At 36.8% G+C, this 15,617-nt stretch overlaps 1 protein-coding gene across 1 annotated transcript in view; it reads left to right on the top strand.

Moving 5' to 3' along the window:
• Positions 1–14,629, top strand: part of LOC109097032 (ephrin type-B receptor 3-like) — a 32,635-nt gene extending 18,006 nt beyond the window's left edge. The window contains exons 11-16 of the mRNA XM_042717920.1: positions 284–406; positions 1,559–1,806; positions 5,300–5,515; positions 6,874–7,023; positions 9,701–9,894; positions 13,329–14,629. Coding sequence (XP_042573854.1) covers positions 284–406; positions 1,559–1,806; positions 5,300–5,515; positions 6,874–7,023; positions 9,701–9,894; positions 13,329–13,437 — 1,040 coding nt within the window. The 3' untranslated portion in view covers positions 13,438–14,629. The remainder of the gene's footprint in view (positions 1–283; positions 407–1,558; positions 1,807–5,299; positions 5,516–6,873; positions 7,024–9,700; positions 9,895–13,328) is intronic.
• Positions 14,630–15,617: the final 988 nt, after the last annotated feature.

Here is a 15,617-nt window from a genome sequence, read left to right as displayed (position 1 = left end):
AAAATAAAGGTGCCATAGAAGAACCATATTTGATTCAGCCAATGTTTTTTTAAAGAACCATCTCTTTCTTACCTTTTTATAATTTGAAGAACCTTTTGTGAAATAGAAAGGTTCTTAAGATGTTAAAGGTTCTTTATGGAACCAGTTAGACAAAACGTTTCTTCTATGGCATCGTGATGCACCTTTATTTTTAAGAGTGTACCTAGCCTATTTAAAGTCAGAAATAATAATAAAAATTACAAAAAGAATGAACTGAAAAACCTTCTTCGTCTTTTGGTTTTAGTATCCCCCGGTGTAAAAGTTTACATTGACCCTTTTACATATGAAGACCCGAATGAGGCCGTTCACGAGTTTGCCCGAGAGATTGACATCTCATGTGTGAAGATAGAGGAAGTCATTGGAGCAGGTAAACCACATTTATCAGTATTAAAAACAGGCCTTTCTGAGTAATGAAGAATATACTAACATCTGATATCTAATTTTACATAAACCTATAAAATAGGAAAGTTTGGTGGAATTCTCAAACTGTGTTTTCAGGCATGCCTTGGAGCAGTGGTTTTAAACTGGTTTTGCTTCGGGAACCAGGAGTAACAAACTTATTTATCATGCAAAATGAACAAAGTGTCTTTAAAAGCAAACATTGCTGTTTATGAATATTACCATGAACTGCATATGTCTAACAATATAAAAAAATCATACACCACTGTTCATAAGTTTGAAAGAAAATTCATTAAGACTACGTTTATTTAATCCAAATGAAAGTAAAAATACTAGTACTGTGAAATGTTGTTACAATTTTTTTGTTTTAAAATGTAATTTATTCCTAAATTGTCAGCGGCCTTCAGTGTCAGATGATTTCTGAAGGATCTTTCTAATATGCAGATTTGATGCTCAAGAAACATTTGTTATTATTATCAGTGTGGAAAACAGCTGCTTAATAACTGTATAATTAGTTGCATTCTATAATTTACATTCAGTGTTTTTGTGTCCATAACCTCTGTAAGAACAGATGTGCAACCTCCCAGTTAAGAACCACTGCCTTGGAGGAAATATTTATTTGTAATTGTTTATAATAAACCATATATTTGAGAGATGAAATAGAGAGTTTATTCTGTAACTAACCATATGCATGCTGCTTGCTGCCTTCACCTATGTTTTTTTTATTTATTATTATTATTATTTACTTATCCCTGTGCTTGTGTTTGGCCACTCCCATGTTTTACGATCTGAATCGATTCCCTCCACCTCATTTCAAACTTTCACATCCAGAATCCAGACCCAAAACTCCCACAACCCTTAAATTCCTGTCTCCTCCTTCTCCACAATGTGTCCCTAAACTCCCCTCTCACCCTCTCTCTCCATCTGTCCCCTGCCTATTCAAACCCTAAACTGCTGCCATCCGTTCTTTTCTCTCGTTCGCACTTCCCTTGGTTTTCAGCGGTGCACCATTTCTTCCCTCGAATGATTTTTTGATCCTGAGCTCAAACCAATAATCCTCCCTCTCCCTCACACCCCCACCCCACTCCCTCTCTCCTCCTCCTCTGTTCCATTCATTCAGGAGAGTTCGGGGAGGTGTGTCGAGGCCGGCTCAAGCAGCCTGGCCGAAAGGATACAACCGTGGCCATCAAGACGCTGAAGGCAGGCTTCACGGAGCGCCAAAGACGAGACTTCCTTAGCGAGGCCAGCATCATGGGCCAGTTTGACCATCCCAATGTCATCCACTTGGAGGGCGTTCTGACCAGGAGTTGCCCGGTGCTTATTGTTACGGAGTTCATGGAGAACGGAGCACTCGACTCCTTCCTAAGAGTAAGACTGAGATCATCTTTAATGCAAAACTGCTTTATTGCATTAGCCTTACTTATTTGCTTTCTCAGTAAACAGCATCAGGAGCTGAGCCTATGGGCATTTCAGACAACATTAGTGTGACCCGGCTAAGTTATCCAGGTTAACGTGTTTCTAACCCTGTTAAATTTGCTCACTGGTGCATTTGACAAAAATATTGGCTAATTCTTAAAAAGGTTATCATTCTTGTCCAATTATTCATCATAATGCATAATACACGTTCTTCCGGAACTAATAAAGTCCCCAATCAAATTTGTACTGCTTTAATAACTAAAACTGAAATAAAAGACAATCAGATGTATGGAATACACTGATTTCATTCACCAGAGGCCTTTACAGCACATGCATGCAAAACTGGTTATAGTAAATAAAATAAAAACTGTGAAATATAAATAATAATAAAAGAAGCCATCTAAACATACAAATTGATTATAAAAAAAAAACTTTAAAGCTTGTTTTAAACCATGTATTATGTTAAAATTCTAGGTATAATCACTATGTTTGTTATGTAACTAGATTCAATAAAAAAGATCACACTATTAAAAACAAAACAATCAAACAAAGAAAAAATCAGGTAGAAACGGTAAATATTTAACATTACAGTTCTCACACAAGTAAACATGAAAACACATTCTTTTTAAAACTGTATTTAACAACTGTATTTAAATATTTGTTTTTATTAATAGTGAGAATTGGTCCCTTTACTAAATTGTTACCAAATTTTGTTTGTGTGCTTTCCTGAAACTAAAACAGTAGAGCACTAGCAATGCAAAGATTGATTCTTGGCAAAATTCACATGCATGAACTGAGAGGTCAGAGATAGTAGTCGAGAAACGTAATAAAATACATACAGGTTTGTTTGTTTGTTTATTTTTTTCTGTGCACCTGCCTTTAATCATGAAATTTGTGGGCCAAACTGACCCATTAACATGAAAATCGAAATACAGAAAATTGATATGCATGTTCCACAACATTTCAGAGAGTTGAAACTTTGCAGGCATGTTCATGGCCCTAAATGAGAAATACACAATTTCAAATAAATAAATAAATAAATAATAAAAATTCCTAGGTTTACAATTTTCTTCGGACAAGGCAAAAATGTGTTATGGATGAAACTGACCCAGGGTTAATTACACACCTGCATCTCAGTCAAACTCATCAAATTAGTATTAATGCATCTAGTCTAATATTCCTTTACAGAGTTGAAATCAACTGTGAAATTCACTCTCTATCCCTAAATTCCTCCCTTGTATCTGTCCATGGTGCTATTATTGCTGTGAGTGATTCAAAATGACACATTTGACTGGGAACAGTTTCGGCTGAAAATCACAGGTGTCCCAAAAAAAAAAAAAAAAAAGATCACTTTAGCTTTGAAATTTAATTAAAAATAATCTTACTTGTTTTATAATAAATGTAGAGAATGTTGTAGTTTTCTTTTTTCTCACCTCAAACCATCCAACAATCTGTGTCTTTGAGACTCGTTTAAAATGGCACCCCATTTATACTGCTGGCAACGCAATGTGACGAACTAGAACACTCCCATTATAATGAAAGAAACTGTTGAGTCGTGTTGCATTGCTCGCTGCGGTCTAGATGGGGTGTTAAAATACATCAATCGCATATTAAATCAAGTGCCATTGCAATAAAAACTGCTGCAGTGCATACATTAAAAAGAATGAAAGAAAAAGACCCAGCGTTTTCAAAAAATAAGCATCTTTAAAAAAATATTCAGGGCTACGCCTTTCCTTAGCCTGGTGCTATAAGAAAAAAAATGCTTGGCTTCATAATCTTTCATCAAGATGTAATAACCCTTTCAATCAATTCCCGGTGGACAAAATCAAGTTTCACTGAATATTCTGTTTCAATCTGAAGCACGTCACATTACTTTACATAACTTAAAGTAAGCCAGAACTTATTTTGCGCTGACAGGGGAATTTGATAACCCCTCAGCATTAAACAGTTATTCATGGTGTTTTAGACAGAACCTTGCTTCATCTTCACTTGTGTCAACATGTGGCATTTCAAAACCTTAAAAATACCATAATAATCTAGTGAGACCTTGTATAGTCCCTCGGTTTTTACAGTAACACTCGATAAACAGTTCAGACATCCAGAAGTGGGATGTTCTTGCTCTGTCTGACCACCAAGCAGATGACACTACTTAAAGCCCACCCAACCAGTCCGTCATCCCCCGACATCTTCCTACAGCACAGCTTGTACTCACACAAAGTCCAGCCAGGGACACAAGCGCACTCATTTCCACGCATACACACAAACATGCTTCTAAAAATATCTATAAGAACAAGCTTTGGCATGATTCATCTTCAACTTTAGAAGTAGAAAAAAGCATCAACATAAAAATCTCGTACCAGAATGTTTATCGTCACTGGAGCCAAACCAAGTGAGAATGGCTACAGACGTGATGATGTCCTTTTGCTTGGAGGCTTAGCATGAACCATGTGCTATTTGTGAACAGTAGACTTGTGAATTTCCCCTTAGAGCTTTCTTTAACACCAGAACTTGGGCTGTAGCATTACTTTTTCATGTTGAACATAAAACCTTAATAAAAGACAAGATCTCTGTTATGCTTACCAAGGCTGCATTTATTTGATCAAAAATATAGTGAAAATATAAAATAATATTAAGAAATATTAAAAAATAGTTTTCTATTTTAATATATGTTAAAATGTAATTCATTCCTGTGATATAAAGCTGAATTTCCAGCATCATTACTCCAGTCTTCAGTGTCACACGGTTACTCAGAAATCATTCTAATATGCTGGTTTGCTGCTTAAGAAACCTGTGTATTTATATATAATATTATATTCAAAAGAGCAGCATTTATTTGAAATGGAAATCTTTTGTAACATAAATGTCTATTAGGCACTGTATACTCTAGGTTGCATGTGAACCTGTATTTAATGTAGTTTGGATCATATCTTCTAATTTGTGCCAAAATGCAGTGGAGATTTATTTGATGTGATAGCAAATGGAGTCGCCGATAAGCCCATTTATTTTGCTGTCCCAACTCTGTACGATAATATGGTCATTTGCATTTTAATATTAGAATTTAGCATTGTTTTATTCCTGCTCTGATCCTATCCTAAACAGACTTACAGCCCAGCAGAGAACCACCGCTTCAGAGTTTCTCTGTTCAGAATATGAAAATGAAAACATGTGGCTTTGATATTCTATGTGAAGTGTGTAATTGAATTACGCTTTCAAACATCCAGTGCTATTGCGAAGGAAATTCCTCCATAAGGATTAGCTTTGTGGAGACACTTCTTCATAGCATTGGCATCCTGATACTCTGAAGAAGATTACAGGCGGTTGCGACTAGAATTAGTCCAGCGGCTCTGTCAGAGTCAGGCTGATTGGAACGAGTCGAATTGGTGTAGTGTCGTGTTTACATCTGTTAATGTCACTCTCTCTCTTTTATTGTACTGTTCCCGCTCAGCTGAACGATGGCAGGTTTACCGTAACGCAGCTGGTTGGCATGTTGAGGGGGATCGCAGCTGGCATGAAGTATCTGTCCGACATGAACTACGTCCACCGTGACCTGGCTGCCCGCAACGTGCTCGTCAACAGCAACCTGGTGTGCAAAGTGTCCGATTTTGGCCTTTCTCGCTTTTTGGATGATAACTCGTCAGACCCCACCTACACCAGTTCATTGGTGAGTTTGGTTAAGGTCATGCATGTTTGCTCTTTTTATATAATAATACAAAAGCAATAATAAAACATCCTTGTTCCGATAAATACTGCAATCCCCACTAAGCCATTATAGTAGCATATATTAAGTACTTTGTCTGTGCAAATTGGTAACCAGTACACTTAGTGTTTATGGTGTTAATGTTGATGATAATTGATTTATTGTACAGCACCTTGGTCAACAGTTATTGTTTTTAGTGGTGCTATATAACTAAAGTTGAGTTGAGAGTTGAGTTGAGATGCAATTTAAAAAAATTATAATAATAATTTCATGGTCCATTTTTGTAACTATTATTATTACTATGTTATTATACTATTATAACTATATTATCATTACTATTATTACAGTGTTAGCATAGATGATGGTGCTATCATTTGTGTTGTAATTGGTAATCATGATATCAGTTGGCAATGCCATGGTACTTTGCTTTACATCATGATTTTTAATGATTTCCATACCATGTTATTTCAAAGGATACTATGATGCCTTGCATATGCTATGGTATTTATGGACTTGATACATCTCCAAAACCATGTTAGCATGGTGCTGTTTGGATTTTTTCTTTTTTTGTTAGTTTATTAACCTGAAAGACCCCATGAAATCACTTTTTGTGGATTTTAGTCTCTGAGGGAATTTTCAGAGAGCATTTTATCGAAATCCCAGGCGCCTGACAGAAATGTAGCGATATCTGTGCTTTACAGATACAGTGTGCATTAAGAATTGATAAGAACAGCCTTGACCATCAGAATCGGGACTACAGATGGCATACTTGATATGTGGAAGAAGCCTGTCTCTATCTCTGTCTGTTAGAAACATATGGATGTAGTCAGTACAGTACGTGATGGCTTGTTCAGTGTGTCCGACATGATAAGCTACGGATAAGGGAATTGAATGACTAGAATCCCGTATAAATCCTTTCATTTTATTTTTAGCATCTACATCAACTCATTTGGATAAAAATGTTAAGTAAACATTTGTGTTGTTACCGGGCATGCTAGTAGCCGCTGAAGATTTAGCATGAGCATGCTCGTTTAGCTCGTACTTTGCTTGGATTAGTGTATTGATTAGTCTTCCCATTCACGTTGTCTGTTTGAGGGATAGATCAAACCATTGTGTTTATAGTTAGATTCCTGCCATTTTATTTTTACTGGTTTTCATCTCAGATTAATGAACCCAGCCGGATGCCCCGTGGGGAGGAAGCCATGAGTAGGGACAGAGTCTTAGCGCTAATTAGGCAGCTGAAGACTCAAGCCATGTCGTTGGATTTAAAGTCTATGTTTGAGTTTAATGGCTTCTCTATGTGTATGTGTGTAATTGTGTAGGGGGGAAAGATCCCAATCCGCTGGACCGCCCCCGAGGCCATCGCCTTCAGAAAGTTCACCTCGGCGAGTGATGTGTGGAGCTACGGGATCGTGATGTGGGAGGTTATGTCATTCGGGGAGCGGCCATACTGGGACATGAGCAATCAAGATGTATGTCAACCTCTTATGTTACATTACAGATGAATCTCATGAAATCTCATGGTTAGGTGACATTTTAGACCAGAATGACAAGAAATGTGGCTGTTTAAAATATTTTATATTGTGACATTATTGTCTTTACAATTAGTCATATTTCTTTCCAAATGTATCTGGATGATTTTTTTTTTTTTTTTTTGTAATTCCTATAATTCTCAATTGTGTTTTCATATTTATGCAGAAAAAATAATTGTGCTACAGTATTAATAACAAAAAAATTACTGTAATAGCAATTTTTTTTAATCAGCCTACATAAAAGGTAAGTCAATAAACTAAACTAAACACTTAATATTTAAAAGATATATTATTTGTTTGCATTACAGGATTGATAATTACATTTTTCCGTGCATTTATTATCATGCATTTATGATTATTTATATAGTAAATTAATTATATTAATATATAGTTATTATATATTAATATAATGAATATAATCATTCTTATTTTTATTAATAGCAATTATTTATACTTTTATTTTATTTATTAACAATAAAAAACACAACTTTGATAAAATAAAAGGTGGTTTTTTATGGGGGGGTCGTCATTCTGATAATCCTCAGTAGTGATTCTCATATACAGGTGCATCTAAAAAAAAGTGAATATCGTGAATATTTTTTTTTATTTTTTTGCATTTTCTAGATTCATTACATGTAAAGTAAAACATTTCAAAAGTTTTTTTGTTTTAATTTTGATGATTAGAGCTTAAAGCTCATGAAAGTCAAAAATCCAGTATCTCAAAATATCAGAATATTTGCATTTGAGTTTCATTAAATGACCATCCCTGCGGTATAAATTCCTGGTATCTTTTGTTCTTTGAAACCACAATAATGGGGAGGACTGCTGACTTGGCAATGGTCCACAAGATGATCATTGACAGCCTCCACAAAGAGGGTAAGTCACACAAAGTCATTACTGAAAGGGGTGTTCACAGAGTGCTGTATCAAAGCATATTAAATGCAAAGTTGACTGGAAGGAAGAAATTATGTAAAAAAAAGGTGCAAAAGCAACAGGGATGACCACAAGGTTGAGAATACTTCCAGCAAAGCCAATTCAAACACATGCGAGAGCTTCATAAGGAGTGGACTGAAGCTGGAGTCAGTGCATCAAGAGTCACCACACTTAGACGTCTTCAGGAAAAGGGCTACCAAGCCACTTCTGAAACAGAAACAACGTCAGAAGCATCTTACCTTGGCTAAGGAGAAAAAGAACTGGACTGTTGCTCATTGATTCAAAGCCCTCTTTTCAGATAAAAGTACATTTTGCACTTCATTTGGAAATCAGGGTCTGGAGTCTGGAGGAAGACTGGAGAGGCACAGAATCCAAGCTGCTTGAAGTCCAGTGTGAAGTTTCCGAAGTCAGTGATGATTTGTGTTTTATCAAGTCCAAAGTCAATGCCATCTACCAGAAGATTTTGGAGCACTTTATGTGTCCATCTGCTGACAATCTTTATAGAGATGCTGATTTCCTTTTCCAACAGGACTTCAGCACCTGCTCACAGTGCCAAAACTACTTTCAAGTGGTTTGCTGACCATGATATTACTGTGATTGATTGGCCAGCCAATATGCCTGACCGGAACCCCATATGGAATCTATGGGATATTTTCAAGAGAAATATGAGAAAGAGTCAATCCAACAATACAGATGAGCTGAAGGCTCAATAGTGCCTCAGCAGTGCCAGAGGCTGATCGCTTCCATGCCACACCACTGATGCTGGAGTTTGTGCTAAAGGAGCCCCGCCCAACTACTGAGTGCAGAAATGAACATAATTTAAAGAACTTGAACTTTTCTGTTTTGCACATCCTTTTTTTGATTGATGTTAGGAAATATTCTAATATTTTGAGATACTGGATATTTGACTTGCATGAGCAAGAATGTCTAATCATCAAAATTAAAAAAAAAAAACCTTTTGAAATGTTTTACCTTACATGCAGTGAATCTAGAATATATGAAAGTTTCACTTTTTGAAATAAGTCACAAAATAAGTTACAAAAAAAGCACTCTTTTTCATTCTAATTTTCAGAGATGCACCTGTATATGCTGATTTATATCAATCGACATTTTAATAAAAAAAAACACTGTACATATGTGAATATATATATATATATATATATATATATATAGATATATATATATATATATATATATATATATATATATATATATATATATATATGTATATATATATATATATATATATATATATATATATATATGTATATATATATATATATATATATATATATATATATATATATATATATATATATATTCTTTTTGTGTAAGCAAAATATTATTATATTCTTTTATTTGAACTATGTGGTGAAATATATCCCAGACAAATTCCTGACAGATTTCATGAGATCCATCCTTTCACATTTAATACTAATCTCTTTTATCAAAATGTTTATTACCTCTTCAGTGCTATAGTTTATGGTGTTTTGTCTATATTACAAGCACAATACTATGTGTTTTATTCTTAGGTGCTCTTTTTTTCAACCCTATTAGACTTTATTATGGTTTAACGCTTATAACATTCTGGTCATATACTGTATGCCTAATAAAACTCTGCATATTGCCGAGTTTGTCCTAAAGCAAAAGGACAGTGTAATTGCTCTGTCTGTTGATGCTGTAGGTAATGAACGCAGTGGAGCAGGACTACAGGCTGCCTCCTCCCATGGACTGCCCCGCAGTGCTGCACCAGCTCATGCTGGAGTGCTGGGTGAAGGAGCGGAACATGAGGCCGCGCTTCGGACAGATCGTCAGTACACTTGACAAGCTCCTCCGCAACGCCGCGAGCCTCAAAGTGCTTACCAGCACACACTCAGGGTGAGCAGAACACAGGCCAGTTTAGACACGGGTCAATTATGGCTTTGACTTACAGGAAAAGACGGGTCTTCCCACCGAAATATAGTTTGTGAAATCCCAATTGGCAGAGTATGTGGCAAATAGTACACTGTTACTGCTTCTTTTACTGCTAAGAACGAAAATGTATTATGATTATAAAAAAATTGCATTGCTCAGAGGTTGCTTTTTCATGAATCAGAATATATATTGGAGTTTAGAGGTATATGTCATTTAAGTATCAACTTGTCTCAGGTGTATGAAATTAATTATCATATAAAAATTTGAAAAAACATAAATAAATAAATAAATAAAAAGTAAATAAAATTTAATCACTTGAATTTTCTTTAATTTTTTTAATTTTTAATTTTTTTAATAAAAATTAATCACTTAAATTTTCAAATCAAGTGGAAGAAAAAAACAATTAAAATAAAAAGTCTAAAATAACTAACAATTTGCAGTTACAAGATACATTCACTTTTGCACAATATACAGTTTCAGTTACAAGAAATAAAGTCACAGTTGTGATCACATTGTGCGACGTAAAGTCAGTTACAAGAAACAAACTCAGTTTCAAGACAAAGTAACATTGTGATATTTAAAATGACATTTAGAAGTCGTAATGGTGTGATATAGTTACCTTGCACAGTATTAAGCTGAAATTACAAGAAATAAAACTGAGACTATTTGCAATACACAGTCACATTATGAGACTTAAAATGACATTTATGAGAACAAAGATGCAATGTGACTGATATGTGAAGTCACATTTTGGGATATAAAGTCACAATTATGAGAAACAATGTTGTGATTTCAAAAAGTCACAGTTCTGAGATAAAGTCGCACTGTGACTTTTAAAATGACATTTACAAGAATCAAAGAGGCAACTGCGATATTTAACATTGTGGGATATAGTCACATTTGTGAGAAACAAAATCAGAGTTGCAATAGTCACATTGTCACAAAAAAAAATCACATTGTGAGATTTTAAATGCCAACCATAAGTCGCAATTGAAAGATATCTTTTGTGCAATTTACAAGAAAGTCACATTTTGAGATTTGAAATACTGTTGCTCAAAACATCTATAAAAATAGCTCAAATTAGAAATTGTGGCATATTGTGAGGGTAAAGAGTTAAAAATGAATAAGCACTTAGACTAAACTCAGATTGTTCAGTCTTGTAGAGAATTGAAGAAGAGAAGTTTTCGAGTTCCCTGACATTTGACTGATGTTTGTAAATCTGAGCACAGTTTGTGACATTACTGAGATCTCGACATAAGGGGATGTGGGATTACTAGGGAGAAACGTCTGAGAAACAGGAAATTTGCTCTTCATTCTGTCTCATTGCAGCCTTGGAGAAACAATGGAGATATTAAAAAGAGATCTATCTTTCCTCCGGGTAAAGCACAAGCTGAATTTTTAAACTGAACATGTGCAGCAAAATACCTATCACGATAAGCTTAGCCCTCCCCGCGCCTCACTATGCAAATCATTGTTTACCATGTAGGGCTTTTTCCCCCCACCCTACTCCTCACGATAAGCAGTTTCAACCACATAAATTATCCAGCAAATAAATGCAATCCATAACACTGCTGAGTCTGACTTAGTCAAAATAAGCACGCTCATTTCACTTCTGTTTGTAAACGCTGCTCTCGCCTCGAGCGCTTTGAACCGCACCGTCTTGGGAACGGAGTAACGGCTGACTTACACACAGTGCAGTGCCCTTTCCTCTTCACTGGCTGCTGTGTCTGCTCGCTGGGGAAGCTGGTTCGGTTCAGACTAGGGCTGGCGGAGGTGGTGGAGAAAGCTTAATAAGGGAGATGGAGGAGATGCTAAAAGAGAGCAATGACTTTAATTAGTCGGCTAATAAGCTTTTTAATGTGCCGGCAGTGGAGCCCCGTGCCTAACGGTCGAGTGTGTACGGGTGCGCGTGTGGGCATGTCATGCCTCCGCGTGACGCTGCATGCTGATGGTTTGTGTATGATTCATTTATGTTTGCATCTGTATGCACCAGCAGCCCTGGCCAGGCTGTTGACATGCCATAATCCAATCTCCAGAGACAGCTGTGTGTCTGCGTGCGTGATTACTGGTCTCAGTTGAATGAGTGTACACATTTGGACTTTTTTATTAGAAATTGAAGAGTTTACCTCAAAATGAAAATACCGTTGTCACTCCCTCATATGCTGATATTTTTCACTGTTAATCAATATTAGGAAATTTAGTTGTACGTCATCCGGAATTGAATTGAGAATGGCCCCAATTTAGTTTCTAAATTAAAATGAAGTAGCAGACAAAATTGAAATTTGAATTTGATGGTATTTAAGAGATAATTATATATAGAGATGAATAGATAGATGGATGGATGGATGGATGGATGGATGGATGGATGGATGGATGGATGGAATTATAGAGGGATGGACAGATAGATGGAAGGATGGATGGCTAGACAGATGGACAGATGGACACATATATATATATATATATAGAGAGAGAGAGAGAGAGAGATGGATGGATGGAAGGAGAGACAAATATGGCTGAATGTGTTAATAAATGGCTGACTGGATGAAGAAACATGTGGGTGGATGAGTTAATGGATGGATGGATGGATGGATGGATGGATGTTGGATGGATGATGGATGGACAAATACATGGGTGGATGGGTTAATGGATGGATGGAGAGACAAATATATGGATGGATGGATGTATGGAGAGAATTATAGAGGGATGGATAGATAGATGGAAGGAAGGATAGACAGATGGACAGTTGGACACATATATATATATATATATATATATAGATAGATAGATAGATAGATAGATAGATAGATAGATAGATAGATAGATAGATAGATAGATAGATAGATAGATGGATGGATGGAAGGAGAGATAAATATGGGTTTGTTAATAAATGGCTGGCTGGATGAAGAAATGTGGGTGGATGAGTTAATGGATGGATGGATGGATGGATAGATGGATGGAAATACAAATGGATGGATGGATGGATGGATGGATGGACAAATATATGGGTGGGTGGATGGATGGATGGATGATAGTTGGAGGGATGATAGATGGATTGACAGATAAACATATGTATATATGGATGGATGAATAGAGAGATAAATATATAGAGGGATGGATGGACAGATAGAGAGAGAGAGAGAGAGAGAGAGAGAGAGACAGATGAATGGATAGATCGATGGATGGATGGATGGATGGATTGGAGAGACAAATATTTGGAGGCATGGATGGATGGAAAGATTATAATTAATTCTCAGTGTTGTGTGTGACCAATTCAAATAAAATTGAAAGACTTTTTGACATTAAATAACTATGCCTTGAAACAAAAAACTTCAGTGCTGTCATATGTCAGTGTTTCCTGCATTAGCTGATTTTTATATTTTGTATTTTTCTCTCTGTAGTGATCTCTGTCGAGTTGGTGGGACTCTGCCGGGCCATCAGAGGAAGAGTATAGGAGATGCACAAGACATGAAAGAACAAATGAGCCAAACTCTGCCCATACGGGTTTGACTGATTAAAAAAAACACCTGCTGAGCCTCCAGGCTAGCAACAAATTCCCATTTGAAAAGTAAACCTGACTGGGACAATCCATAAAAAGCCAATGGAAAATTACTGGAGCCGACTATTGCTTGAAGAGCCAATGGAAAACCTGTATACAATTTGGGACAGTGTTGCACCCCTCCCAAGGAGCCTGTGGAAAACTACGGCGTGTCCAATGGAAAACTCTATGGGCCTGACGGACAGCCTGTGTATGGGGCACCTGGGGAGTGCTGGGAAAACACAGCACATGTTAATTGGAATTCTGTATGATGGCGCCTGAGGCAATCGTCTTTGTTCTTTCCCTCCCTTTTGCCATGACTTTCTCGTGTTTACACTGAATTTTCATTACATGGATTAAATTGACGACGTTTCTACTTCTCAGGTTTAGTTTGCATGTGTGCATGTGTTTCTCTAATGGCAAAAAGCGATCACTCTCTTCCGTAACTCCAATCCCTTCCATTCTTCCTCTCATTTGCTGAGGCCACAAACGATGAGACGGACTCGAGAATTATAAGATAACTGTATTAATGTTTTAAAAATGTATTAAATGTAAGCCCGGGCTGTTTGATGTTGGCTTGAGGATATTTTGCCGCTCTTTTTCCCTCAAAGACTTGCTTCTTCTGATCTTTTCTTCATATTGAAGAAAGGAAGAGAGGAGTGGAACACATGAAAGTTTCAAACTAGCCAGGATGGACTCAAACCGAAACTTTCCGAAAGAGAAGAGGACATTTTCAAAGAATGGAAAGTCCTTTAAGGGCGAGTTGACTTTTAAAAAGCAGACTGTTACGATTCAAGAAAAGTGTTTTATTTACCTCTGTTGTATTTTGTCTTCCATGAAATGCTCTTGAGAGATTTCTCCACGTGGAGGACTTTGGACTGTGATTTAAAAACTCCCGTTTCCCCAGCCTATGAGCGAGGGGGAATTGTGCTCTGTGTGTGTATATGTGTGTGTGTGTGTGTGTGTACAGTATGCTCATGTGTGCTTGAGAGAGCCAGTCGAGCTCTTCAGCTTTACATGCATGCCATATTCAAAACTCAAACCTATCAGAGAGGTGAGACAACGACAGTTTGACTCGAGAGCTGTTGTTTGATGAATATTCCACTTATTTTAATTCAGTCTGTTCAAATATGCATAACTGTGTAAATAAATGCCTCATAAGAACTGAAGAGTCATTGACATGATTATAATGGCTGATTTACGAGACCCATGACACCCACATGAAATGTTCCAAACTACTTTATTCAGTGCATACTACAACAAAATGCTACATTACTGGTTTTTGTTTCACACATGCAGCAATAGACAATAATCAAATTACAATTTTCCTTACAAAACACATCGATTCGCTACCGGAGGCCTTTATTTACCCCCCCGGGGCCAACTATTCAACGGTTAAATATAATAGTTACTTTTTGCTACTTTTTATAGTGGATCTTTCAAAAAAGTAGCTTGACTGGAGTTTTACTATGTTAAATTTTGAGTCACTTGTAGTTTGACAAACTAATTTCAAGATTCTTCAATAATGCCAACATAACACCATTCCATGCAAGCATCGACGTCTAACATCCAATTAACCACAAGTTTGCCTGATATATAATAAAGTATAATACCCCTGAATCGCCAGCGCTTATTTCTTTATGAGCAGACTTGGAAGGCGGTTTGTCAGTCTGATCAGAGCTTCTCTATCTCTTGTGTATCTCCCTGATTTCCCAAGTCAGATCTCCCTCTGCGCCGAAGCTCCGCATTCCCCATGCTGCACAAAAGCACGTTTGATCTTTCCAATTACGCCGGCCGCTCTGTGCAAGCCTGCAGATCGGAGAGAACAGCTTGGCAGCAGAATTGGTTGCACATCAGGCTCTTTTACTGGCGGAGTTATTTGCCCAGAGGTTCAGATCCATGTATCTGCCTTTGCTGCTGCCTCATCAGGAGTAAGTGACTGTTTGGGCCGAAAGTGCAGTAATAATCACAAAGCGTGAACTCTCATTAAGATGGTGGAGGGTTGCGTGTGTGGGTGGTTGTGTGTTTGTGTTTATGTGTGTGTATCTGTGAAAGAGGAAGGGAGAGTGTTAGTGTGGGTGGTGGAAATACAGTAGCTTTGTTCCAAAACCTAGTGAGCTGCCTTACTGTTTACTGCCTACATAAGCATCCT

The sequence above is a fragment of the Cyprinus carpio genome, chromosome B2, assembly GCF_018340385.1.
Source record: "Cyprinus carpio isolate SPL01 chromosome B2, ASM1834038v1, whole genome shotgun sequence".
Taxonomy (NCBI): Eukaryota; Metazoa; Chordata; class Actinopteri; order Cypriniformes; family Cyprinidae; genus Cyprinus; species Cyprinus carpio.
Note: the sequence above shows the minus strand (reverse complement) of the source record. Positions and strands in the feature narration are given on the sequence as shown.